Source organism: Marmota flaviventris, chromosome X (genome assembly GCF_047511675.1).
Source record: "Marmota flaviventris isolate mMarFla1 chromosome X, mMarFla1.hap1, whole genome shotgun sequence".
In the NCBI taxonomy this organism is placed as follows: Eukaryota; Metazoa; Chordata; class Mammalia; order Rodentia; family Sciuridae; genus Marmota; species Marmota flaviventris.
This window is the reverse complement of record NC_092518.1, coordinates 39,318,700-39,342,404: the sequence shown is the minus strand read 5'-3', so window position 1 is coordinate 39,342,404 and position 23,705 is coordinate 39,318,700. Positions and strand designations below refer to the sequence as shown.

The 23,705-nt window shown below is 49.7% G+C and overlaps 1 protein-coding gene across 6 annotated transcripts in view; it reads right to left on the bottom strand.

Annotated features, from left to right (window-relative positions):
- Nucleotides 1-1,129: 1,129 nt before the first annotated feature.
- Nucleotides 1,130-23,705, bottom strand: part of Rbm10 (RNA binding motif protein 10) — a 28,539-nt gene continuing 5,963 nt past the window's right edge. For 2 of the 6 annotated variants that reach the window (XM_027927271.3, XM_027927274.3), the window contains exons 3-24: nucleotides 16,602-16,785; nucleotides 14,901-15,131; nucleotides 12,603-12,672; nucleotides 10,744-10,817; nucleotides 9,235-9,321; nucleotides 7,190-7,250; nucleotides 6,870-7,046; nucleotides 6,352-6,512; nucleotides 6,086-6,183; nucleotides 5,912-5,999; nucleotides 5,010-5,196; nucleotides 4,765-4,907; nucleotides 4,534-4,651; nucleotides 4,358-4,449; nucleotides 4,084-4,248; nucleotides 2,738-2,887; nucleotides 2,578-2,643; nucleotides 2,311-2,502; nucleotides 2,148-2,222; nucleotides 1,767-1,873; nucleotides 1,557-1,686; nucleotides 1,130-1,471 (exon numbers count right to left, since the gene is read on the bottom strand). In XM_027927271.3, the coding sequence (XP_027783072.2) occupies nucleotides 1,346-1,471; nucleotides 1,557-1,686; nucleotides 1,767-1,873; nucleotides 2,148-2,222; nucleotides 2,311-2,502; nucleotides 2,578-2,643; nucleotides 2,738-2,887; nucleotides 4,084-4,248; nucleotides 4,358-4,449; nucleotides 4,534-4,651; nucleotides 4,765-4,907; nucleotides 5,010-5,196; nucleotides 5,912-5,999; nucleotides 6,086-6,183; nucleotides 6,352-6,512; nucleotides 6,870-7,046; nucleotides 7,190-7,250; nucleotides 9,235-9,321; nucleotides 10,744-10,817; nucleotides 12,603-12,672; nucleotides 14,901-15,131; nucleotides 16,602-16,785 (2,782 nt within the window). In that variant the 3' untranslated portion in view covers nucleotides 1,130-1,345. The remainder of the gene's footprint in view (nucleotides 1,472-1,556; nucleotides 1,687-1,766; nucleotides 1,874-2,147; nucleotides 2,223-2,310; nucleotides 2,503-2,577; nucleotides 2,644-2,737; nucleotides 2,888-4,083; nucleotides 4,249-4,357; nucleotides 4,450-4,533; nucleotides 4,652-4,764; nucleotides 4,908-5,009; nucleotides 5,197-5,911; nucleotides 6,000-6,085; nucleotides 6,184-6,351; nucleotides 6,513-6,869; nucleotides 7,047-7,189; nucleotides 7,251-9,234; nucleotides 9,322-10,743; nucleotides 10,818-12,602; nucleotides 12,673-14,900; nucleotides 15,132-16,601; nucleotides 16,786-23,705) is intronic. The other 4 variants (XM_027927273.3, XM_027927272.3, XM_027927276.3 and 1 more) reach the window with 4 other exon arrangements.

The following is a 23,705-nucleotide window of genomic DNA, read 5'->3' as shown; positions in this document are numbered from 1 at the left end:
TTGTATTTTTCATACCTTTACTTTTATGTGGTGCTGAGGATCGAACACAGGGCCTCACACATGCTAGGGCGAGTGCTCCACCACTGAGCTGCAACCCCAGCCCTGCCTACAGCCTCTTAGGATGTTTTATTAAAAACCAGCCTGGGGGGGGGGGCTGGGGTTGTGGCTCAGCGGTTGAGTGCTCACCTACCACTTGTGAGGCCCTGCGTTCAATCCTCAGCAACACATAAAAATAAGTAAAAGCCAGCTTTGATTCTGAATATTTGTGGAGCATAGCCTCTTTGGTGGGGGGGGAAACAATGTTAGTGCTGGGTGGTAAGAATATTAAGTGGGAATGGGACTTCATATCAATTGCTTTCCAGCACTCCCTTCTTTCCATGTTTCTTTTATATAAGCGTGGGGGGGCGGTCTGAGTGTATTCCTGACCCCACTTCACAGCTCAGCCCGCTGAGGTCTGGGGGAGGGCAACCTCAGCTTCATGTTCCACTGCATCCAGAACCTCTGCCAAGAGGTCAGACACCTGCTTGGGATTCAGAGGTTGTAGGCCAGAGGGGTGGGGCACTGGATAATAGCTGTGGAGGAGGGGGCTGAAGGTAGGCCCCAATGGTCACGGAATTTGCAGGCTGAGCTTCCTCTGGTGTCATCAGTTATATTGAAGGCCCAGGGCCAACCACACCTGAGCATCCTTTGTTTTCTCCATGGCGATGCCTGAGAGGATTTTCTCCAACTCCAGGGATGGCAAAGCATAATTTGGTCTTGGGATCATAGGCCTAAGTGCTGCTAGGGGGCAGTGAGGACAGGGGAAGAGGGATTCCTAGTCCTGGCTCTGACACTCCAAGCCTTGTGGTGCTGGATTTCTCAGGGGACTACAAGCCTTGTGGTGGATTTCTTGGTACAGCAGGACCTGCTAGAGTCTGACAAGGGAAAGGGGCCTTGACCAGGATCTTATGGACTGTGGTGCATGCCAGAAGCCTGTGTTCTGGTAGCAATCATGCACTAAATATTTAATGCCACCAGTGCCACTAGTGTTGACCTGATGATGAGGCTTCCTGTCCATCTATGTTTGTGTTCCTGTGTCTGCATGGGCCATAAACCATGACAGGGCATGAGAAAGAAGAGATGTAAGGCGCAGGCTTTTCAGCTTTTATTACAAAAAGAACATGATCCCAGCCCAATTTCCCAACAAAAGTCACCAACTCAAAGTTTGATTTGGTCAGGGCCTCTCTGCCCAGGGAGCAGACCAGTATATAGGAGCAGGACCTCCCTCAGACCACCCAACACCTCATCATCCTCCTTTGCCTCTGGATGGACACACAACATCTCTAGAAATTGCTTTTGCAGTTGCTCACTGGGCCTCATTGAAGCGTGTCACCATTGTCTTGTGCAGTGTCTCCTTGTAGGACTCAGTTGAGGTGACCCCATAGGAACTGCCCCGGGCACCTAGGCCTGAGCCCCGCACCCGTGTTTGGGCCTGTGAGAGAGAGAGGAAGGCTTAGTCAGGTTGGGGGGCACACAGTGCTGAGTACTGGGACAGGGATGGGTTCACGGAGTCTCACCTCAATGGGTGTTACAATGCCCTGCTTCTTGCGGCCCAGGCCACTGCCCTCTTTCCAGCCCATGGCCTGGAGCATGCGACTGCCAATGTTGTCACTGCCCAGCCCATCCCGAGTGGGCTGCTCAAAGTCCCTGCAGGGGACAGTGTACGGTGTGAGTCGTTGGTCCACCAGCCCCACCTCTCCTCACCTGGCACCCAGCCCAGTACCCACACGGAGGCTGTAGATATGCCGCCATACTTCCTCCTCTTGGGCTCTGGTGGCTCAGGGATGCCATACTTCTCCCTGCGTTCAGCTGCACGGTCCCGGTACTTCATTTGCTGAAAATTTTGTGTGTGTTTATGTGTGAGAATGTTGGGGAGCTGGCTACTGTCTTTAGGAAACATGGGTGTGGATGGGATGGGCTCATAAGGGGAACTTGATCTAGCCAGTAGGTCCCAGGTCCTGAGGGTGGGGGAACCGGAAAGAGGTTTCACAGGGATAGAAAGACTAGAGGCTGCCAGGCTGTACCTGGGTAAGGACTTGAAGTCCTGCTGCCTGGGGAATGGGGACTTCAAAGGGAAAGAGGGACTGGAGAAGTAGATCACACCTCACCTCCATATCATTTTTCTCTAGTGCTTCTAGCTCATTTTCTGACAAGTGGGCTCGCCGGTGAATCTCAAGGTTTTGCTGCAAAGGGGTATAGGACATGAAATCAAGTGGCTGAGCTGGGATGGGCCAGGTGCAGGGTGTCCCTGACAACCTTCCCCTCAGTCACCTTGTGGAGCCCAGAGAGCTGCTGGTGCCGGATAAGTGCCTCCTTGCTGGGGAACTGGCGCCGGCAGAGCAGACAGGCCAGCTTCTGCCAGTCTGTGAGTTTTTCCTCTCGCTCAGGGCCCCCACCTCGCTCCTGCTCCTCCTCGCTGTCACTCTCCCCACTGTAGGCTGCCACCAGCCCCCGAGGCGGGCTCTGTTAGAGAATGAGGGTGGGTGGTCAGATCTGGCCAGATCAGAGTTCCCTACCCCTTTCTTTACCGGCACTCACTGGACGGTCATCGCTGGCCAATTTGGGGAGATCCATGCTGGTGTGTTGCCTCTCAGCTAATGCTCCCTGGGGTGGAGGACACAGAAATTCAGGGTTCCACAGAGGGCTCAGAGGAATGATGAAGTCACAGGCAGGGTACAGATGGGTGGCCACAACATACCTTCTTCTCAAGAATGGCATAGCCCGCATCTGCAGTTGCCGACTCCCGCCTTTCATCATCTCGTAGAGAGCTAATAGGCTGGAAGCTGTTTTTGAAGTTTTCTTTCTGCTTATTGAGACTACGGGCCCAGCGTTCCATGTCCTTGGCAATCTGGACGTTGAGAGTGGAGGTGAGACTCCTAAGAACCCTCAAACTGCTGGGACCATCCACAATCTGCTGGCTCACAGTCCTTGCGGTAGACCACTCTCCCACAGCCCCAAACCCATAACTCTCTAGTCAGAATGACTGCAACGGGATATAACTGACCTCTGGGCTACAGCTCCCATAACCATCTACTGCTCTCCTACAAACTATAAACTATCCCCAAACAAAATTTCCTTCAAACTCTTTCTTGTCACATCCCACCAAGAACAAACTCAAATTGGGACCAGGGCCTGCAAAGTGCTTGGCACCCTGGTTCCTACTGGCCCCATCTTTCAACATTCCCTCACTTCCCTTCTATGCCCCCCCCACCCACTTTGATTTGCAAGGACAAGATGGCAGAAGCAATCTGGGAAGAAGAGTGGGCCCATCTGGGAGGCAGATGAAGTTGAAAGCTGAACAAGCAGGTGAGAGAGGTGGCAGTGCAAGTTCCTATTCTGTGTCATTGGTTACCAGCATTACTCATCAAGTCCCTCTAGCTGCACCCCTCCTCTGACAGGCACCGCACTGTTAACATTTGCTGTGCTTTCACTTTATCTTTCTACAATGCAGAGGATGGTCTACCTACCTGTGCATGCCATTGTAATTTACATGTGTGACATGATGCTATATTCCATTTTGTTTTCCTTGGGGCATGCCATCATGTTTAGAATGGTGAGGTTGATGATGGGACTTCCTAGGGGGTTGCTGAGCACTTAGTCCTTGTTTCTAGAAACTGTGCCCCAAATGCCATAATCTTTCTCCACAGAGATACTGAAGTTCCCTGCAACTGCCTACTATGACAAAACACTACAATAGTTATTTTTGTGTATGTGTGCTGGGGACTGAACCCAGGGGTGCTCTACCACTGAGCTACACCCCCAGGCATGTTTATTTTTTGAGACCGGCTTACAAACTTGTGATCCTGCCTCAGTTTCCTGAGTTACTGAGATTACAAGTGTATGCCACAGCACCCACCTGCAATGGCTTCACTTTTCTTTCCCACTCCCTTATAGGCCTATGAGAATTCCTCTGGCTTATAAATCCTTGTCTGGAATAGTTACTGCCCAGGTTCATGGTCTCTCACCATCCCACTTCCCTCAGCAGGAAGGAGCAAGAGATGACAGAACAGACACCAAATAGCCAGGCAGAGGCTCAGGGTTCACCTGTTGGGCTGTCTTGGTCTTGTGCTTCTCCTTCTTCTCTTTGCCCTCCTTTGATGGTGCCCCTGTCTCCTTATGTCCGTCAGCTGACTGCTCCAGGGCAGGAACATAGGTTCGCCGCTCCCCATCCCAGTATAGGTATTGCTGGCTCTGAGCATTGTAGTAATACTGGGAGACAGGGAAGGAGAGGGAGCATGAGGAAAGAACTCGAGAAAGGGACCCAGAGAGTCAACTGCCATTTGACCCCTCCCCAGATTTCCTTGGGCTGTCCCATCACCTGGGAATTGGGGTCATAGTAGAGGCCGGTCTGAGGGTCATAGTAGTAGCCAGATGTCTCATCATACTGGTACGTGGAGACATCAGGAACAGCTGGGAAGAAGGAAACGTGAGGGGGTCACACTCCTCCCTGACTTAAGAATTCCCCACCCCCTACCCACAAGTGTGGCTACTCACGATACTGGCTGTAGGACTCCTGGGCAGTGGGGCTGGTGGCCGGTGGTAGGGCAGAGCTGGGATGGGTAGGGCTCTGGAGCTCAGATTTGAGCACAGCAGGTGACATGATGGTGTATGACTGGTCATGGGGCCAGACAGGAACAGGGCTCAGTGTTTGCCAATCCTACCCCTGCCCATCCAGGATGTCCCCTGCATGTCCCACCCCGCCCCATATCCCCAGAGCTCACTCACCTGGCTGTTGGCAGCAGTGCCCTGGCTGCTGCTTGCCTCAGCTGCTGACTGTTGGTAGAGGCCAGGGGCAGTACCAGGCTGGGCACGGGAGAAAGCCTGCAGTGACACAGAATCTGCCCCAGGCTCTAGGGAGGCCTCAGGACCTAGGAAGAGGGACACCAAGAGAGAATGCCCATGAATGGTGAGGCGGGGGATTCTATGCCTGTGGCCCCAAGTTGGGCTTAGGGAGAGAAGCTGGGGCTCACCTGCTCCTGTTAGATCCCCTTTGGTTCCAGTGATTCCGGGGCCCTTGGTGCCTTTGAGGTAGCCATGGGCATAGAGGGAGGAGTCTGTGCCCTGGCTGCCGCCATAGCCCTCATCCTGTTGGTAGTAGCTGTAGTCGACCGGTGGCTCCTCGGGGGTGGCCCAGGCACCCTCCCCACCCTGGGAGGCCTGAGGGGCAGGTGGGAGGGGCTCATTAGAAAAGGAGGGGATATTAAGTAGGGAGACCTGATGGCAGCGTCTGTCCTATGTGTGAAGCTAATGTATCTGCCTGACCAATAAGCATGCAACCTTAAGACAAGTGAAAATTCAGAGCCATCCAACCAGGAGAGAACAGGGTAGTGGAGAAAACAAGAAGAAGAAGAAAAAAAAAAACTCAAAAAACAATACACACCCCAATGCTCCTGAGGTTGATATTGTTGTGAGGGAGTGACATGTGTGCTGGGTGTGAGATCAAGGAAGACACCCATCCTCCCACTTCTTTATTCTCTTCTCTCAATTTTCTTTCATCCACTTAAGAATTCATTTTTATTAAGGAATATGGTATATACACGTACTTGTGTGCCTGTGTGTGTGTGTGTGTGTGTCTGTGTCTGTAGATTATGTAATATACTGTACCAATTCAGGACAATAAAAAAAATTTCACCCAATAGAACAGAGCACCAGCCCTGAATGCTGTCAGTGAAAGCCGGGGAGGTGACTTGGAAAGAAGCTGGAGAGGACGGAGTTGTCTACAGAGCTGGGAACAAGGTGGAGGGCCCGCACCAGCCACTGTGACAGGGCTTTGTATCCTCAGATAGCAAGCCAGCCCTGCTGTTTGCAGAGAGGGTACAGGAGGATTGAGAAAGCCAAGTGTCAGGGTGCTGGGGGCAGAGGGGCTGAGTACCTGTGAGATGGCCCACTGGGCCGCAGCAATGGCAGTGCTGGCCACAGAGGCAGCATTGATGCGACTGCCTTCGTTGGAGGCCATGTCCCTGGAGAGGATGGTAGAGACTGGGAGTGAAATGGGAGGCCCCAAGCCGGGGGGCAAGCTGGGAGGGGACACAGGTGGGGCCCTGACCTCTTAGAACCCTTGGCAAACTCGACGTTGATGGTCTTGCCATCGATGGTGAGTGGCGGGTGCAGGGCCTGCAGGATCTGCAGCAGTTGGGCTGCCTCCTGTAGAGGGGCGGCAGGGAACAGAAGGGTCAGGCCCGGGGAGGCCCCCGGCTCCATTGCCCCATTTCCAGGCTTGGGGCCGCGGTGGGGGGTAGGGGAAGGGTCCCTCCTCCCCACCCCCGGGGGCCGGGACCCTGGCTGCCCGGCCCCCCCCTGTGCCGCCCTCACCACGATGGTGGAGAGCTGGATGAAGGCGAAGCCTCTGTTCAGTTGGGTCTGTTTGTCCTTGATGACTCGCACATTGGAGGAGGACAGCACCGCGTAGGGTGCCAGGGCCCCCAGGATGGAGTCCATGGTGCTATGTGGGTTCAGATTGCGCAAAATGATGGCTGTGGGAAGTGTCCCAGTGTTAGGAGACATCCATGACAGTCTGCTCTGGCCCCTAACCAGTGGCTCCCCACAGCTCCCTGTCCTCTAGCCTCTAAGCGTGTGCACCTGCTGCTTCTTCAATTCCTCCTCCCAGGTGCCAACTTGGTTGCTCTCCTGCTGAAAACCTTTCCAATACACCCCCAAAGTTGCATCGTCATCTGGTCCTCCCCCCAGCTTTCCCTATATCACATGTCTATCCCCATACCAGGTGGATACTTCTAAGGCCCCAGTCCTGTTCACTACCATTTCTCTGGCCGTGGCGGGCTGGGCCCAGACGCCAAGGGCATGTAGGAAGAGGGAAGGAATGACTGACTCACTGTCATTGGCGTTCTCCGAGCTTGGCTCTGAACCCTGTGATAGGGCTTGGGAGGCCAGCACTCCTTGGGCCTGGTAGGGCTGTGGCAGTGGGAGCAGGCCCTGGCTTAGCTCCCGACCGCCCAGTGGCAGCGCCTGTGGATCCAGCCTTGTTCCAAGGGGCAGCTTCTGCTCTGCCTCTGTTGGGGATGGTGGGACACAGGCTGGTAACAAAGAGGGAGGCTCCACAGCTGGTCACCCTCACACACATCACAACACCAAGCCCTGAGCACCAGCCCCTCGCCCTTCATTCCCATGTTCTGGGGAGGTAGGTGGGTCTCACCTGACTTGGGCACGCCACATTTGAAGCACTTTTCTCGGCGTTTGAAGTTCTGGACGCCACACTGTGAGGCATAGGCCAGGTAGTCAGAGGGGACAGGGCTTTCCATTGTACCCTCTAAACCTGGATCCAGAGATCCTCCCCACAACGGTCCAGGAAGGGGGGGTCCTTGGGTTAGGTAGGGGTGGCAGGGGCCTTTTCTGGAACTTTTGCTGTCATTCTCAGTCCCGTGAATCTTCTTTTACATGGTCTCAAACTGGTTCCTCAGTGCCATCCCCAGATCAATCAACTCCCTTAATTTATAACTCCTTCTGTATCCTTGGGGGTACCAACTCCCAGGAGTGCCCCGCTCAGTCCTTTTAGTAGGTTTCTCTTCCCAAGACTTGCTTCTCTAATCAGAAACCGTCAATTTTCCTTCCTATCCACCCCTCCTTTAAGACTATGTTGAATCCTACTACTCTTGAGAAATTTTCCTTGGATATTCCAGCTTCTGTAAACCTCTTCCAGTTCTACCACATTCTATCCCTATCAGGTACTAAACATTGCTTCCTTGCCAAGTCTGCCATATGTGGCTAGGATGTCACAACTGCCCGGGGAGCCTAACAGCACGGAGGTAGGTGTAGCATAGGGAGAGCAGCTGGGTCTGCTTGGACTGTGCACCAACAGGGGCTTAGGGAAGGCTACACAGAAGCAGGATGTTTGATTTTGGAGGCCCAGAAGTTTAGTTTTGCTGGGAAGATATTCCTAGCAGAGGGAACAAGAGATTTTCTGTAGCTGTCACAAAGAAGCAAGCAGAGAAGCAAGAGACAAAGTTGGGATGGGAAGATGCTAGGTAACAGGAGGATCTCATGCTTAAGCTCAGAGTTATAAGGGTTTTAAGCAGAAAAGGAGGGGCATGGTCAGAGCTTGGTTTCAGCTGCAATGTTATAGGTGAGGGTGGGAAAAAGAGGCAGGAGGCCAGCATACCAGAGAGGGCTCCACGGCGACTGGGTGGGAGGGCGTGAGGATTGGCATGAGCAGCGGGAATGGCAAGGGAAGGAAGGTGGCATTTCTGAGATGGAAGCAACAGGACCTGGCAACCAACAGGAATGCGGGGCATAAAGGAGGAGAAGGAAGCAAAGAGAACCTTGGTTTCAAGGAATATCTAAAAATATAGGAGGAATGGAATGCCACTATTCCTTTGTCCCTACCTCTTCAGGAAGGTTGAGCACTCACCCTCCGATAGGACTTTTTAATGTTAGGATGGGAAGATGCCACTCTCCCCTGAATAGGCAGATTACTTTTCTGGGAAAGGGTCAGCGCCCCCACTAGTTCTTTCTTCTAATTCGGTTTGAAGACTGACAGATGACCATGGGAGATGAGGCTGTGGAACTGCAAAGCTGGCCCTCAGGGCAGACCTGAGGCCATTAGGGAACCAGTGGTCCCTGTGATCAGGAGCAAATCCTGGCTAAATACAGCCATAGTTCCACCTCTGAGTCCTAGCTTCCTCTTAGGGAATATGAAGGTAACCACAAAACCTACATGCTGTACCCTCCAGGCTCACGTTTGAGGTGGCTGTCAGGGTTTCCTTCAAGGTTGAGTCACCTGATATGGGTCCTCTGAACGTACTGTGCTTTTCTTCAATAGTAAGAGTGAACACTTACACTGTGTTGCCTGTGGGCTGTTACCTTCCCATTGATGCCGTCCACCTCCCCACAACCTCATTAGTACTTGCCTCTTAAAGCCAGGGATACTGTGGCAAAGAGAGGAAAAGCACCTCGACCATCATCAAGGCAGACCTAGGATGGTGTGACTGCAGCCAGTCTGGCTCCAGAGCACACATTCTATACACTGCAATAGGCCCACATGATCACTTAGTAGCCATTTATGTGAATATTTCTTTCAAGCCCACTAGGAATCCAGGCAAGAATGTTTTGAGGGCAGAGCCTGGCTAGGGCTGGAGAACCAATCCTTGACACCCATGCCTCCTCACAGGTTGAGAGAGAGCTGCTGCCACCCCTGCTGGGGCTGTCTTTCTCCACAGCACCCGATGCCCAACACCCCTGTACCTTATTACACAGCCAGTCCTCATTGATCTTGGGCTTGGGGTCACTGTAGTGCATAGACACCTTCTGGCCCAGGATGTTGAGGGAGTGCTGTGGGAAAAAGCAGAGCGCAGTGAGGTCCAGGCAGCAGTGCCCCACGCACCGTTTCAGCAAAGGAGAAGAGAGTGAGCGAGCCCTTCAGCTGGATGGATGAGGGACAGGGAATGGAGGGAGGTCGGAGAACTGACGGAGGGAAGAAGGAAGGGAGGGAGGGAGGGAAAGCGCCACAGCTCTCGGGCGCAGCTGCTTGCTGCTTTTCCGGGCACACACACACACACACGTGAACACACACCACCAGGCACACAGTGCTCGGCTGACCGACGCCTGTGGACAATGGGGAGAACCCCCCACTCGGCCCTGACACTGCCAGGCCACACCCAGGGCCAGCACTACACAGGCTACACTTGGGGATGAGGGGAGACGGGGAGGGGAGGGAAAGAAGGGGAGAGAGAGAGAGAGAGAGCGCACACGCGCGCGCTAGTGCTGGAGAAGGGGAAAAAGAAAGAGCCATATTTAACAGACGGAAGTTCCCGCCTTGAATGAGGCCGCCTTCCCAAGGCTGGCTGGGTCCTGGGCCCACCGCACTAGCCTATGACCCACAGAGCTGGCCCCAGGGCTGCCTCTGCTGGGACCCTCCACTTCACCACAGCTATTCCTTCCTCCCCTGAAGCTTCTCTCCAGTGCTCTACTCCAGGGGTCTAGGATCTGGGGTCTGGGCTGGGTGGCAAAGGCAGATCCTTGGGTCTCATAAGGTCCCAAAGTTGCTGGGTTGGGATCCCATGCCGTGTGAGGGGAGCAGGCTCCCTCCATTGCTGATTGTGCGGGGACCCTTGCTGGGAAGGCAGAGGCGGTGCCCACTGTGGGTAGAAAGGGCAGTGGGAAGGGGAGAGGAAGGGAGGGGACAGCAAAGTGAGTCCAGGATGTTAATAAAACTATCACACTTGATTGGGACTTTCAACTAACAGAGTAGTGTCCATTTGCATGGAACTCGAAAGGCCAAATGCACATGCAGGGAGAAGGCTGACAAAATGGGCCTTGCTAGTTCATGTGCCAAAAGCTACATTCCCCAGTGGTCCTGAGAGTGAAACAAAGTCCTGGCTTTGGATAACTCTGGAGTAGGGCGGTCCCCCAGGGACTCACCCACCCACTGGGAGCATGGGAAGCTAGGGGAACAAACCCACCCAGGCAGCTCTTTCTCTGAAAGCTCAGCCGGGAGAGGTGGAGGGACAGCACTAGAGTCTGGCGGTAGGAAGGGGCCAGTGGTGAGTGCGGGCTCTGGATGGGAAGCCCAGTAGGGTAGCAAGAGATGGGAAGAGGAGATAGTGAGGGTCAGGAAGAGGGAGAAAGGGGACAGAGGGGATAGGACACAGGGCCACAGGGCGGGGAACTGTGTCCATAAGAATCAGGCGATGGGGAGCGCTCGATTACAAAGTAGTATTTGTTTGGGGGGGGGTTCAAGTGCGGCAAAGCAACCTGATTGGCTTCCATCCATCGTGTAGCGTCCTGCAAGTGACTAAACTCGACGAAGGCGAAGCCCCGGCTCTGACCTGGAGACAGCATTCAGATACAGACGCAGTGGGTTAGTCAACAGCTTTGGACACACGGCGTTCCAGGGGGCGGGACCCGAGGGGAGAGGACCAGGGGCAGAGAGGGAAGGGGAAAGAGGAGAAAGGAAGAGAAAGAAGCAATCAGAGAAAGAGTAAGGGGTGTGGGAGGTGAGGAAGATGGCTGAGAGGGGCAGGAAAGGGAAGGAAAATAGGAAATCCAGGTAGGGGAAGAGACAACACCCCAACTGGGCAGAGATGGAGAGAGATGGGGCTCAGGCCGACCTGCCAGGCCTGCCTGGGGTGACAGAAACAGAGAGAAGCAGCTGGGAAAGAAAGGATACAAGGAGAGATCTAGCTTCAGAGGAGGGAGGGCAGGTTGCTGGCTCCATACAGGTCAGGGCAAATAACTCAAGGGCGAGCTCAGCAGAAGGCCAGGGGCGCACAGGAGGGGTCCTGGATCAAGTGTTTAATCAAAGGAGCAAAAGAAAGGCTGGGCCAGGCTGCTCTGTGAGGCTAGTGGGGATCCTGGCCCATGGGGAACAGGTGGGGTGGTAGTGGTAGTTAGGGGCACAATCTCATCTCTGCCTCATCATGGTACAGGGGAAGAGAGGACTTGCTAGGAGCTACCTTGGCAGGGAGACTACAGCCAACAACAGTCCAGCTCCTCCTAGACAGAAGAACTGGTGACCAGGATTGGCTATGAGGACCTTAGAGTATGAATCAGTGGGTGCCTAGGAAAAGTGTCCAGGGACATTAAGAAGCCACACCTGGAACATCTCCGTGGGGAGAGACCCAGGATCTGTTGGTGTGTGGTCTAGATGGAGTAAAGCAAAGTTAAGACTTATATGCCAGTAAGAAAGACAGATTCTAGGCCTGGCCAGGGCTGAGTAAGGGGTTTTGGACTTGAGGCCTCAGGAAAGCATCTCCTTCAGAGGTGGGTACATACTGGGGCTTTGGATGTGGTAGGACTTGGGAGGGGACTCGCTTGATCTCCAAAAGAAATCACCATTAGGATGCACAATAGGATGGAAGGGTATAGTCAGAGAGAAAGACAGATGGAAAAAATGGCAGGGAGGGGTGAACTCAGAGGGGAGGGAGAGAGAGAAAAGAGATAAAGGAGGTGTGGGGAGGAGAGAGACTGAGATGGAGAGAGAAGCCCAGGCAGAGTGAGGCCCCACTGTGCCTGCCTTGGGGTGCCTGGGCAGAGGTCCTGCAGAGATAACTCCCCCCACCACCCTGCTAACCTCAGGCCAGCTCCAAGCAGCCTGCAAGAGGGAGGGAGGGAACAGTCAAGGCCAGAAAGCTCTGGCTTCTCCTTGGGATGCACCCTTGGATGAGAACCATCCCTGCCTCCCCTCTTGGAATACATGAGTGGGTCTATGTCAGACCCACTTTCTGGTCAGAGGCTGTTGCCAGAAAAATGTAGAGGAGAGCAAGGGGCAGGAGAAAGGAGAGGGAAGGGAGTGTACTGGGAGGGGTCACCATCTCAGATACTCAGAATCCCAAAGAAGAGGTTCCCCGGAGCCTGGCCCTGGCCCTGCCCCCGGGGAGCACTCAGCTCAGCCCAGAGCCGCACCCCCTCCCCAACAGCCCCCCATAGAAGCTGCTGGCTGGAGCTGTGAGGAGAGTGGGGGTGGAGAAAAGAGGGTACCCCCCAAAGCTGCCCATTCCCAGCTGTGGCAGGAAGGCAGGGTAGGGAGGGTGAGGGAGAGGCAGAGGCAGGAGGGAGATTTGGAGGCTGAGGCTGGCCAGCAGAAGGGGAGGGCACTAGGAACGAAAGCTCACCTGAAGATTTGTTCCGCATCAGCCGGACCTCCCGAGCTTGGACCCCGTGGGACTGCAGCTGGCCACGGATCTGTATGGGGAGATACAGAGGAGGTGGGCTCAGCATAAGGGGGCAGCTGGGTATGTGAGGCCCACTGGAGGCCTCCGAACCCCTAGTGGTCATCAGTGATGATACACACACAGTCTCCTCTGCCTCTTTCAGAGCTTTACCCTGAGTGATGACAGCCCCAGACCCACACCAAACACCCATCCTCAGCTTCCAGCCCCAGACTTGCAGAAAATGAGTCAAATGAAGTCAGGGTCACAGGGCAGGGTAAAGAATGGCAGCGAGATGACTCCCATGGGCACAAAGACAAAAGGAGAGCAAGTGAGCCAGCAACTGAAGAATGGTGGGCAGAGCGACCTTAAAAGGGGCTCAGGGGCAGCCATAAAGCAAGGAAAGCTGGGATATAATTCTAGCCCTTTTTAAGGGGATTGCTCCTTCCCCTGGCTTGCATCAAAAGACACCCATGACACAAACAGCAAACCAGGGAGAAGAGCCTGAGTCAATTCCACCCATATACCCTAGATCATGAGAGCCACGGGAACTTAGGATGGAGACAAAAGGTATGGCTGTGGGTTTGGAAACCTTCCTGGATGAGGTGAGCAACAGGGCAGGGGCAACCTGGGACCAGGTGAGGCAAAGTCTCTAGGTCAACGACGCCTTGAATGAAAGATGAAGAGCCTATGCTGGGCACTCTCAGGGGAGGAGTCTCCACACCTTGGGGCCTCAGTTTCCTCATCAAGTTAAAGAACATACAAGAAAATAGCCTTATGTAAGTATGCATGCATGCGTGCCTACACATGCACCCAACACAAGGTTGAAAAGGAAAGAGATCCAGAAGAACTTATGAGGACTTCAAACACTCAGGAAGAGCTCAGGAAGCAGCAAGAATGTGGGCTCTGGGGTCTAGCTGTCCAGGTTCAGACTCCCAAATCCATCCTGCCACTTGCTGGCTATGGAACTTGGGGGCAATTCACTTTGCTGCTTGGGGTTTGGTAGGACAGACTACAGAGGTACCTTCATAGCAGAGCCACTGTGAGGTTTCAGTCAGACCTGGTGCGTGGCCCAGCCTGCTTTTAAATCCTCAGTGAATATCTACAACCAGTGACTATCTGACCCTGAACAGGGTAGGTGGGCCAGGCATTTTAAAATCTATTTACATTATTCATCTATGTACACGTATGACTGCATGAATGGGGCAATCGTGTACAACCAGAGAAATGAAAGGTTGTGCTCCACTTATGTACAATGAGTCAAAATGCATTCTGCTGCCATGTATAACTAATTAGAACAAAAAATATTTATTTTTGTGGTACTGGGGGATTGAACTTGGGATGCTCTACTATTGAGCTACATCCCCAGCCCCCTCTTTTTTTTTTTTTTTAATTTTGAGACAAAATCTAAGTTGTCCAGGCAGGTCTTGAACTTATGATCCTTCTGCCTCAGCTTCCTAAATCACTAGGATTAAAGGTGTGTGCCACCATGCCCAGCTTGGGTCAGACTTTAGAAGCCTTCACATACCCAAGATTTCTACTGCTATAAAATGGGCAGCTAGTTAGTGACTTCAGAGAACTGCTCAGAGAACTCAGAGGCACTGGATCAGGGAGGCTAGCCAGGAAGCTAATCTAGTGTCTTTGGGTTGTAATATGGCTCATTATGAGAAGGAACAGGAGAAAAGGGAGAAAGATGGAAAGGAGAGAATATCACAAAGGCAAACAGGGTGGAAAGACTGTTAGCAGCCTTTCAAGGTGCTGTGGCCAGACTGGAGATGAGAGTTGATGCTGCTGACAAAGGAGTAGGGGAGAATGAAAATGGAATTTCAGAAAATCCCATGGGCCCCCACTCCCTACTGCCCCATGGCAACAGGGCCCTGACATCATCTTTGCCACCAGCAATATCCAGCACCAGGCCTGGTAAGGATCTGGCCCTCAATCCACACATGCAGAAAGGATAGAAACCAATGGAATGTGCAGGAGGGATGTTCTCTCCCCCACACCCACCAGTGCCAGACACCCACAGCTACTGCCCCTGGGCCAATCCGGCCTATCTGACACTCCTCCCTTCCAGACCAGGAGCTAACAGGGCCTGCCCACAGAGGATGGACAATGATCAGGGATAGGAACCTGTGGTGGAGAAGGGAGGAAGGGTGATGAGGGTGGGGATGAGGGAGGGGTAAGAAGAAATTGAGGGCTCTGGAAGAGACCCAGCCTGGCCTTCTGCTCTGCCGCCTGCCCAGGGCCACGGGGGGCACGTACGTCATCCTCAGTGGCTGCCTGTGGCAGCATCCTCAGCATGACGATGTTACTGGCCTTCTCCTCCTCCTCCTCCTCCTCATCCTCCTCCTCCTCCTCCCCTTGCTCGGTCCGATAGTCCTGGTCCCGATAGTCGCCGTCTCGGGGGAAGCCTGGCGGGCCAGTGGGGCTGTGCCTGTGCCGCCGCCGCCGCCTACGCTGAGTCTCGGAGCCCGGGGAGGCCTCGTAGGAATCCTGGCCGACAGAATGAGACGAGAGACACCAGACGGGCAGTCAGTCTGGGCGGGCCTAGGGGCTGGCCGCTGGTTCTCTGAGGCAGGCAGGCTCTGAAAGCCAGGAGTGGGCGGGCTCCGGCTAAAGGTTCAAGGCAGACAGGGTGCGTAGGTTTTGGACTGCAACCCTTCTGGGGCTGTGAATGTTCCACGGGACACTTTTAGGGACTGCTTTCCAAATGGTAGTATTGGTGTGGGGGAGGAACTCCCAGAGGCAGGTGACAAGACACAGCTTAAACCTCCTTGGGATACATTGGCCTGGGTCGGCACACCAGACTCTGCCCTCGACATCTCCCCTTCTCTTCCTCCTCCTCCCTTGCCAGCTCAGCTGGTAAGTACACAGTTGTTCCCTGTGACACCTATCTCCTACAGTTTCCAACCTGGGACTGGGCCCTACACCCAAGCTGAGGGCACACAGGAACAGCTTCAGATGTGGGCCAGAGGCGGCCAGCAGGAGCTGGCAAAGATATGAGAGCCATGGACCATACCCTTGGCTGAGTCTCCATCATCATGAGTTTCCTTCAAAACAGGGTGTGGCTGCTGGGTTCTCTGGTGTTGCCCAACTCACCCATTCCAGAAACTAAGCAGGCCAGAGCTAGATAACTAGGTGCTCTACTCCCACACTTGCCAACAGGCCCTCCCCAGCGCCCAATCTGCCCTGGACACATCTAGGCACAGCTTGACAGTGGCATCTAGAAAAGCCTGGCTGCTTCCAACTCCTGGTTCCTGAACAAGATGGCAGTTCACCATGGGGTCTTTGCACTGGGCCCTGTGGAGGGCAGAGGGTGGCTCACACTCTAACCATCAGGCAGATGGGCTTACAAGAATACCCTGTCCATCCTATTAGACAGGGGAGCTGCCTGTTTGCCCCTTCAAACTGGGGTTTCCCTGATGGTAAGCACTATGCCTCACCCCCTCAGGTTAGAGGTAAACACCTCATATGGAACTGGCTCCCCCTAGGGGTCTTTTCCCTCTCTCTGTCTAGGAGATGTCAAACACCAGGAATGCCCACAGCTGGCCTCCCAAGAGCTGCTCAACTGGGTAATATCCTGCCCCTAGTTGCCCTCCCAACCCAAGACGCCGGGTGCCACAGGAGAGACTCTTTGAATGCCCTAAATTAGCCGGGAGCAGGCAGTACAGGTCTTGCAGTGAATCGTGGGCCCAAACTGAACAACAGGGAAGAAGGGAAAGAAGTAGTGGCCAGGGGCCCTCAGAAGTACAGAGGCAAGCATGTGGAAGCCAGGGAGACCCAACTTGGGAGAGGAACCCTCAGAGAAGGGAGAGGAACAGACCCTCCAGGTGAGGTAAAGCCACCGAGCACAGTCTGAAGGCACGGGAGCAGAGTGCTGCCTGTACCTGGTGCTGCAGTCAGACACACAGGCCCTTCAGGAGTGCTGCCCCCAGGCCTGGCCCAGCCTGGCTCTGTCCTCACCTCTGCACTCTGCTCCTCAGATGAGTCGTCATAGTCGTGCTTGCCCTCCTGGCTGCCATACTCGCGGGGGTATGAGCGGTAGTCCATATCCCGGTAGTCATGGTCTCGACTGCGGTTCTCCCCACCATCATCCTGTGAGCGGTCAGTGGCTCCATAGCGCCCAGTCCTGTCACCACGACCACCTCTAGGGAAGAAGGATGGGGATTAGAGGGCCACCCTTTCTGAAAGGTTCAAGAGGCAAGGGTGATCCCCACAGTCCTTAATTCCCCTTCCTTAATTAAGGTCCCCAGTTCCACCCCCCCAGACAGGGGTTCTGAAAACCTCATCCCAAAGCCAACCCACCTCTCAATTCCTCCCCCACCTCTCTGGTCCCCCACACTTCTGGTGTGGCCTCCTGACTGGTTTCCTCATCTCCACCCAGACCCCTCCCAGTTCAGTCTTGGCATCCCAAACGGGAGTGTTCTCTACAGCAAAGCAAATCAAACCAAATAATGCTATTCCCTTCAGTGGCTTCCTCTAGACTCCAGATAAAATACCGAAATGCTCACCAAGGTCCCACCAGGCCTGCAGGATCCTGCGTGTGGAGGTCTCTGGCCAACTTCTCTCACTGTGTGCCTCATGCATGCCACCCTGCCTGATTCACAGTCACCTTGCTAACAGTGATAGTTCTTTCATCGAAATTATCCTACTGGGGTTGGGGATGTAGCTCAGTGGTAGAGTACTTACCTACCATGTTCAAGACCCCACTATGTTCAATCAGAACCACTAAAGAAAAAAAAGTTACTGTCTATAATCTGAACTACTTGGGAAGCTGAGACATGAGGATCACTTGAGCCCAGGAGTTTAGGGCCAGTCTAAGCAACATAGTGAGATCCCACCTTAAAAAAAAGGAGCTGGGGATACAGTTAAGTGGTAGAGCCTGTGTTCAGTATACAGAAGGCTGTGGTTGGATGTCTAGCATCACAAACAAACAAACAAAAAAAACTTTAGCTGGGCAAGGTGGTACACACCTTTAATCCCAGCTGCTTGAGGGTGAGGTCCTAAGCAACTCGGTAAGATGCTGTCTCATAATACAAATAAAAATGAAAAGGTCTAGGGATGTGTTTCAGTGGGTTTAATTCCTGATACAAAATAAAAACCTGACTAACTGGATGTGGTGGTGAATGCCTGTTATCCCAGCAACTTGGGAGGCCGACGAGGCAGGAGGATCACAAGTTCAAAACCAGCCTCAGTAACTTAGCAAAACTCTTTCTCAAAATAAACTCTAAAAGGACTGGGGATGTGGCTCAGTGGTTAAGCACTCCCTGGGTTCAATCCCAGGTACCAAAACACACATATACGTATACATACTCACAAAACCTGACTAGACAGCAAATTCCAGGAAATGAGGGAACCATACCTAGAGGCTTATTCCCAAAAGTTTAGCATAGTACCTAACTCAGTAGGAACCAACAATTATTTTTCAGATAAAATCATGGCTTAAAAAAGCAACCAACATATTCACTTTAAAAAAGAAAATATGAGCAATCAACAAAAATCAGACCCTAGAGAAGAATGCAATAGAATTCCAAATCTGGTTAGAAATAATACTAGAATGTCCCATCATTGACACCATTCTTAACATCATTCTAAAGATACTATCTAAAGCAATTAAATAAGGGAAGGAAGAAAAGGGGTTAAAAGCTGAAAAGAAGGTAAAATTGGCATTATTTGTAGCTGCTATGAGGGTCAGCCTGCAAAGCCTAAGAAAATCAATTGAAAAATGATTACAAACAATAAATCAGGAGCCACAGGTGTAGCTCAGGGGTAGAGCATCTGCCAAGCATGCCCTAGGTTCAGTCCCCAGCACCACAAAATATTAAATAAGGATGCTGGATATGAAATTAATAATAGAAATAAATACCTTGCTATACTCAGATAACCATTGTTTAGAACATAGGAAAATACCAACTACAATTACATTAAAAAGGTTAAATATCTAAACATGTGCAAGACCTAGGACTATATTTCATACATACACCAAGATACATTTGAAATCAATCAGATATTTAAATAGAAGAAATGAAAACATGGAAAAAAACAACAATAATTTCTTTCTTCTTCTTTTTTTGGAACTGGGAAATTAATTCAAAAATTAAACAAGGAATGCTTTACTAATGAGCTATCTCCCCAGCCCCTTTTTAATTTTTGAGACAGAGTTTCACTAAGTTGCTGAGGACAGTCTCAAACCTATAAACTTCCCATATTAGCCTCCTAAACTGCTGGGATTACAAGTGCACGCTACCACACCTGACAATCATTTTTCTTTCTTTCTTTTTGTGGTGCTAAGGAGAGGCTGGCTTTGAATTTGCGATCCTCCTGCCTCAGCCTCCCAAGCCAAGGGGATTACAGGCAAGAGCCACCACACCTGACAGTCCTTACCCTTTGTTCAACTGGGTTGCGTTTTTTGTTGTTGTTGTTGCTGTAAGCGTTCATTCTATATTCTGGGTATTGATTCCTTACCAACATAAGCACAAATATGTTCTCCCATTGTGGGTTGTCTTTTCATTCTCTTGATGGTGTCCTTTCATGTACAAAAGTTTCTAATTATGATGAAGTCAAAGATTATTTTGAAACAATCTGATTTACAGAAAAGTTCAAAGATAATAGTATACCCTTTACCAGCTTTCCCTAATATTCAGAGAACCATGGCCCACATCAAAACTTAAGAAATTAACCAAACTATACTTTATTAAGATCCTATCAGTTTTCTCACATATGTCCTTTTTCCTGTCCCAGAATCTAATCCAGGATACTGTATTTCATTCAGTCAACATGTCCCCTTAGTCCCCTCTGGTCTGTGAAAGTCTTTTATTGCTATCCACTCATTTTTGTTTATTTAGCACTACTGGGGATTGAACCCAAGGGCACTTTACCATTGATATATATATAATTCAGTCCTTTCTGAGACAGGGTCTTCCTAAATTGCTGAGACTACAGGCATGGGACACCATGTTCAGCATTTTTTTTTGTTTATTTTTTGTGTATGTGTGTGTGTGTGTATTAATGACCATAAGAGTTTTGAAGAGCACTGGTCAAGTATTTTGTGGAATGTCCCTGAAGTTGGTTTTCTCTAATGTGTTCTCCTGATTAAAGTTGAGATTACAGGTTTAGTTTGGGTTTTGAGAAGCATACAATAGAAAGATGCTCTTTTGATCAGACCATCTCAGGGTGTACATATCAAACATGATTTATCTTTTGATGTTAACCTTCATCACCTGGTTAAGGCAGTGTCTGCCAGGTTTCTCCCTAGTAAAACTCTTATTTTCCCCTTTCTATTCTCTATTCTTTAGAATCATGTTACTAACACCAACTCACATTCAAGGGATTACACTCTGCCTTCTGGAGAGGGGGGAGTATATACATATAATATTTGGGATTTTTTTTAATAAAGAAGATTAATGATAGAACTTTTTTAACCCAAAAGATTTGCAAAAGTCCAAATGTTTGACAATGAATTGTTGACAAAGCTGTATGGGAAATAAGCTCTCAATAATGTAGATGGTAGAGGTAAAAATGGAATAATTCCTAAGGAGGAAAATTTGGCAATAGTCAGCAAAACTAAAAAAAAATCTATAGGTCTCTGACATGTTTCTACTTCTTGGAGTTTAAAGTACAGATATACTTGCACATACATAAAAACACTATTCATCACAGCACTGTTGAAACAGCAAAGAAGCCAGGCACAGTGGTATGCACTTGTAGTCCCAAGAACCTGGAAGGCTGAGGCAAGAGGAACCCAAGTTCAAAGCTGGCCTAAGTAACTCTGGGAGCTCCTGCCTCAAAATAAAATTTAAATGGGTTGGGCAGGTACTTCAGTATAGAGTGCTTGCATAGCATGCTCAGGCCCCTAGGTTCAATCCTTGGCACTGCAAAAACAACTCTAGAAAAAGCCAAATATAGCAGAGGACAAGGGAACAACTTTACAAAGTCAGGAAAATTCTGTTCAAAAAACAAATAAACAGAAAGGAAACCAGTACAGCAGAGGAAGGGGACCAGAGGGAGGGAAGTCCTAGGCATTGAAAATAAGTAAACTGTTATATACATTTATGATTATGTCAAAATGAACCTCACTAGTATATATAACTGTAATGCAATAATAAAAACATTAAAGAGAATAAAATGTCTAGAGGAGCTCTACCAAGTATTAGAACATATTATAAAAGTAGATCAATTAAAACATGAGCCGGGCACAGTAGCACATGCCTGTAATCCCAGTGGCTGGGAGGCTGAGGCAGGAGGATTGCAAGTTCAAAACCAGCCTCAACAACTTAGCAAGGTCCTAAGCTCTTCAGCAAGATCTTGTCTCTAAATAAAAAAGATCTGGGGATGTGGCTCAGTGGTTAAGTGCCCCTGGGTTCAATTTGGGGTACCAAAACAAGCAAACAAACGAACAAAAGACCACACACACAGATCAGCAAAATAGAGTCCACAGCACATAAAAATGCACACAGAAATTTAGTACAATCCAAAAGTTATGTCTGAAATTAACAAGGCAAAATGGATTAGTCAATAAATAGTGGTGATAACTATCTGGCCTAGGGAACAGAAAATTACAGTTAATGAGCCAAATCCAGTTACTTTAAGTAAAGTTTTACTGGAATACAGCTATACTCCTTCATTTACATGTGGTCTATGAATACTTTCACTAGAGATCATACTGTCTGCAATGCTAAAAATATTCACTATCTCTACAGAAAAAAATGTGTTGACCACCAAAAAATAAAGTTGTATACTTACCTTACTTCTAGCCTCAAACTTGTGATCCTCCTGCCTCAGCCTCCCAAGTAGCTGGAATTACAAGCATGTACCACTGTGCCTCTACCTTACCTTTTTAAAAATACTTTTATTAGTTGTTGATGAAACTTTATTTATTTGTATGCAGTGCTGAGGATTGACCCCATTGCCTCACACATGCTAGGCAAGTGCTCTACCACTAAGCCACATCCCAGCCCTCTACCTCATTTATTCCAAATGAATTCCAGATAGATCAAAAATTTAAATCTCCAAATAGAAAACATAAAAAAGTACTAGGAAATCTAACAACAAAACTCATTACTTCAAGCATGGGAAAGGCCTTCCTCAGCAGAAATCATAAAAGAAAACAGATACAATTGGCTTTGTAAAAATCAAAAATATCTGAAGAGGGGACTGGGGTTGTGGCTCAGCAGTGGAGTGCTTGCCTCGCACATGCAAGGTCCTGGGTTAGATCCTCAGCACCACATAAAAATAAATAAATAAAAGTAAGGGTATTGTGTCCAACTACCACTTAAAATAAATGAATGAATGAATGAATAAATAAATATTTTTTTAAAAAATCTAAAGAGTAAAAAATAACATACTTGTGATAAAGCAAGTATAGTGAAATGGTATAATCTAGTGGATGAGTAGACAGGAATTTACTGTAAAAGTCTTTTAATTTGTCTATATGCTTGAAATTTCATATTAAAATACTGGAAAAGGCTAAGGATGCAGCTCAATAGTAGGGCACTTGCCCATCATCTGTGAAGCCCCGAGTTCAATTCCTAGTATGGAAAAAAAAAAATGCCTCCAGCCATTTTTCTTGTTTTCTATTTTTTTTATAATTGTTCATTCACTTGTTCATTCAAAAATTATTATCATAATACTTGCTATGAGTTGGGCACCATTTAGGTGCTATAGATACTGCTATGAACAAAATGAAGTCTGTCCTTATGAGCTTGGCTTGGGACCCCAATTGTTTCTTTACTATAAAAGCCTAAATGAGAAGTTACTGTCAAGCTAGTTGTGGCACATGCCTATAATCCCAGCAATTTCTAGCTACGTGGGAGTCTGAGGCAGAAGGATCACAAGTTAAAGGTCAGCTTCAACAATTTAGTGAGACCCTGTCTCTAACTAAAAAAATAAAAGGAGCTTGGGATGTGGTTCAGTGGTAGAGAATCCCTGGGTTTGATCCTCAGCACTGAAAAAGAGTCACCCATCAATAGCATGAGTTATTTTTAAGATTGTGGATATAATGGTCTTTCCATGTTTGTTTACTATAGGTATCCCTTGCTATTTGAACTCTTTATCAGAATATAAGAACTAAATTGATACAAATAAATTTTGATTTTTTCATTTATATACTTATTTATTATGGGGGCAATGCTGGAGATCAAACCCAGGGAAGCATTCTACCACTAAGCTAATGCCCCCAGCCCCCTAAATTCTTGGATGAAATCCTGAACTCTGTGACACCCAGGATGACAAAAAATATTTAGATAGTGGGAAATGCTTTTAATTGGCCACAGAGCAAAAAACCTTCCAAAGGCAGACTCATTTTATAACACAACTGGAGGAAGATAGACACACAATACATGGGGACCTCCACAAAATGAGTATATTTCTAAAGAACACATAATACCAAAATTGACAGAAAAAAGAGACGAAATGAGGGCTGGGGATGTGGCTCAAGCGGTAGCGTGCTCACTTGGCATGCGTGCGGCCCGGGTTCGATCCTCAGCACCACATACAAACAAAGATATTGTGTCTACCGAGAACTAAAAAATAAATAAATAAATATAAAAAAAGAGATGGAATGATAATCAAATACCCAGGTCCTGGGCTGGGGGTGTTCAGTGGTGGAGCATTTGCCTTATAGCATTTGCCTAGCATGTATAAGGCCCTGGGTCTAATTTCCAGCACTGCAAAATTGAACAAACAAAAACCCAGGTCCAGATGGTGTGTGTGTGTGTAGTACTGAGGATGGAATTCAGGGGCACTCTACAAATGAGCCACATCCCCAGCCCCCTCTGCCTTCTAAATTTTGAGACGGGGTCTTGCTAAATTGTTTCCTCAGCCTTCCCAGTTGCTGAGATGAAAGGTGTGTGCCACCAGTCCCAGATCTAGATGCTTTTATTTTATTATTATTTTTTTAATATTTATTTTTTAGTTTTTGGCGGACACAACATCTTTATTTGTATGTGGTGCTGAGGATCGAACCCAGCGCCACACACATGCCAGGTGAGCGTGCTACCGCTTGAGTCACATCCCCAGCCCTCTAGATGCTTTTAAAAGTGAGTTCTAACCTGTAATCCCAGCAAATCA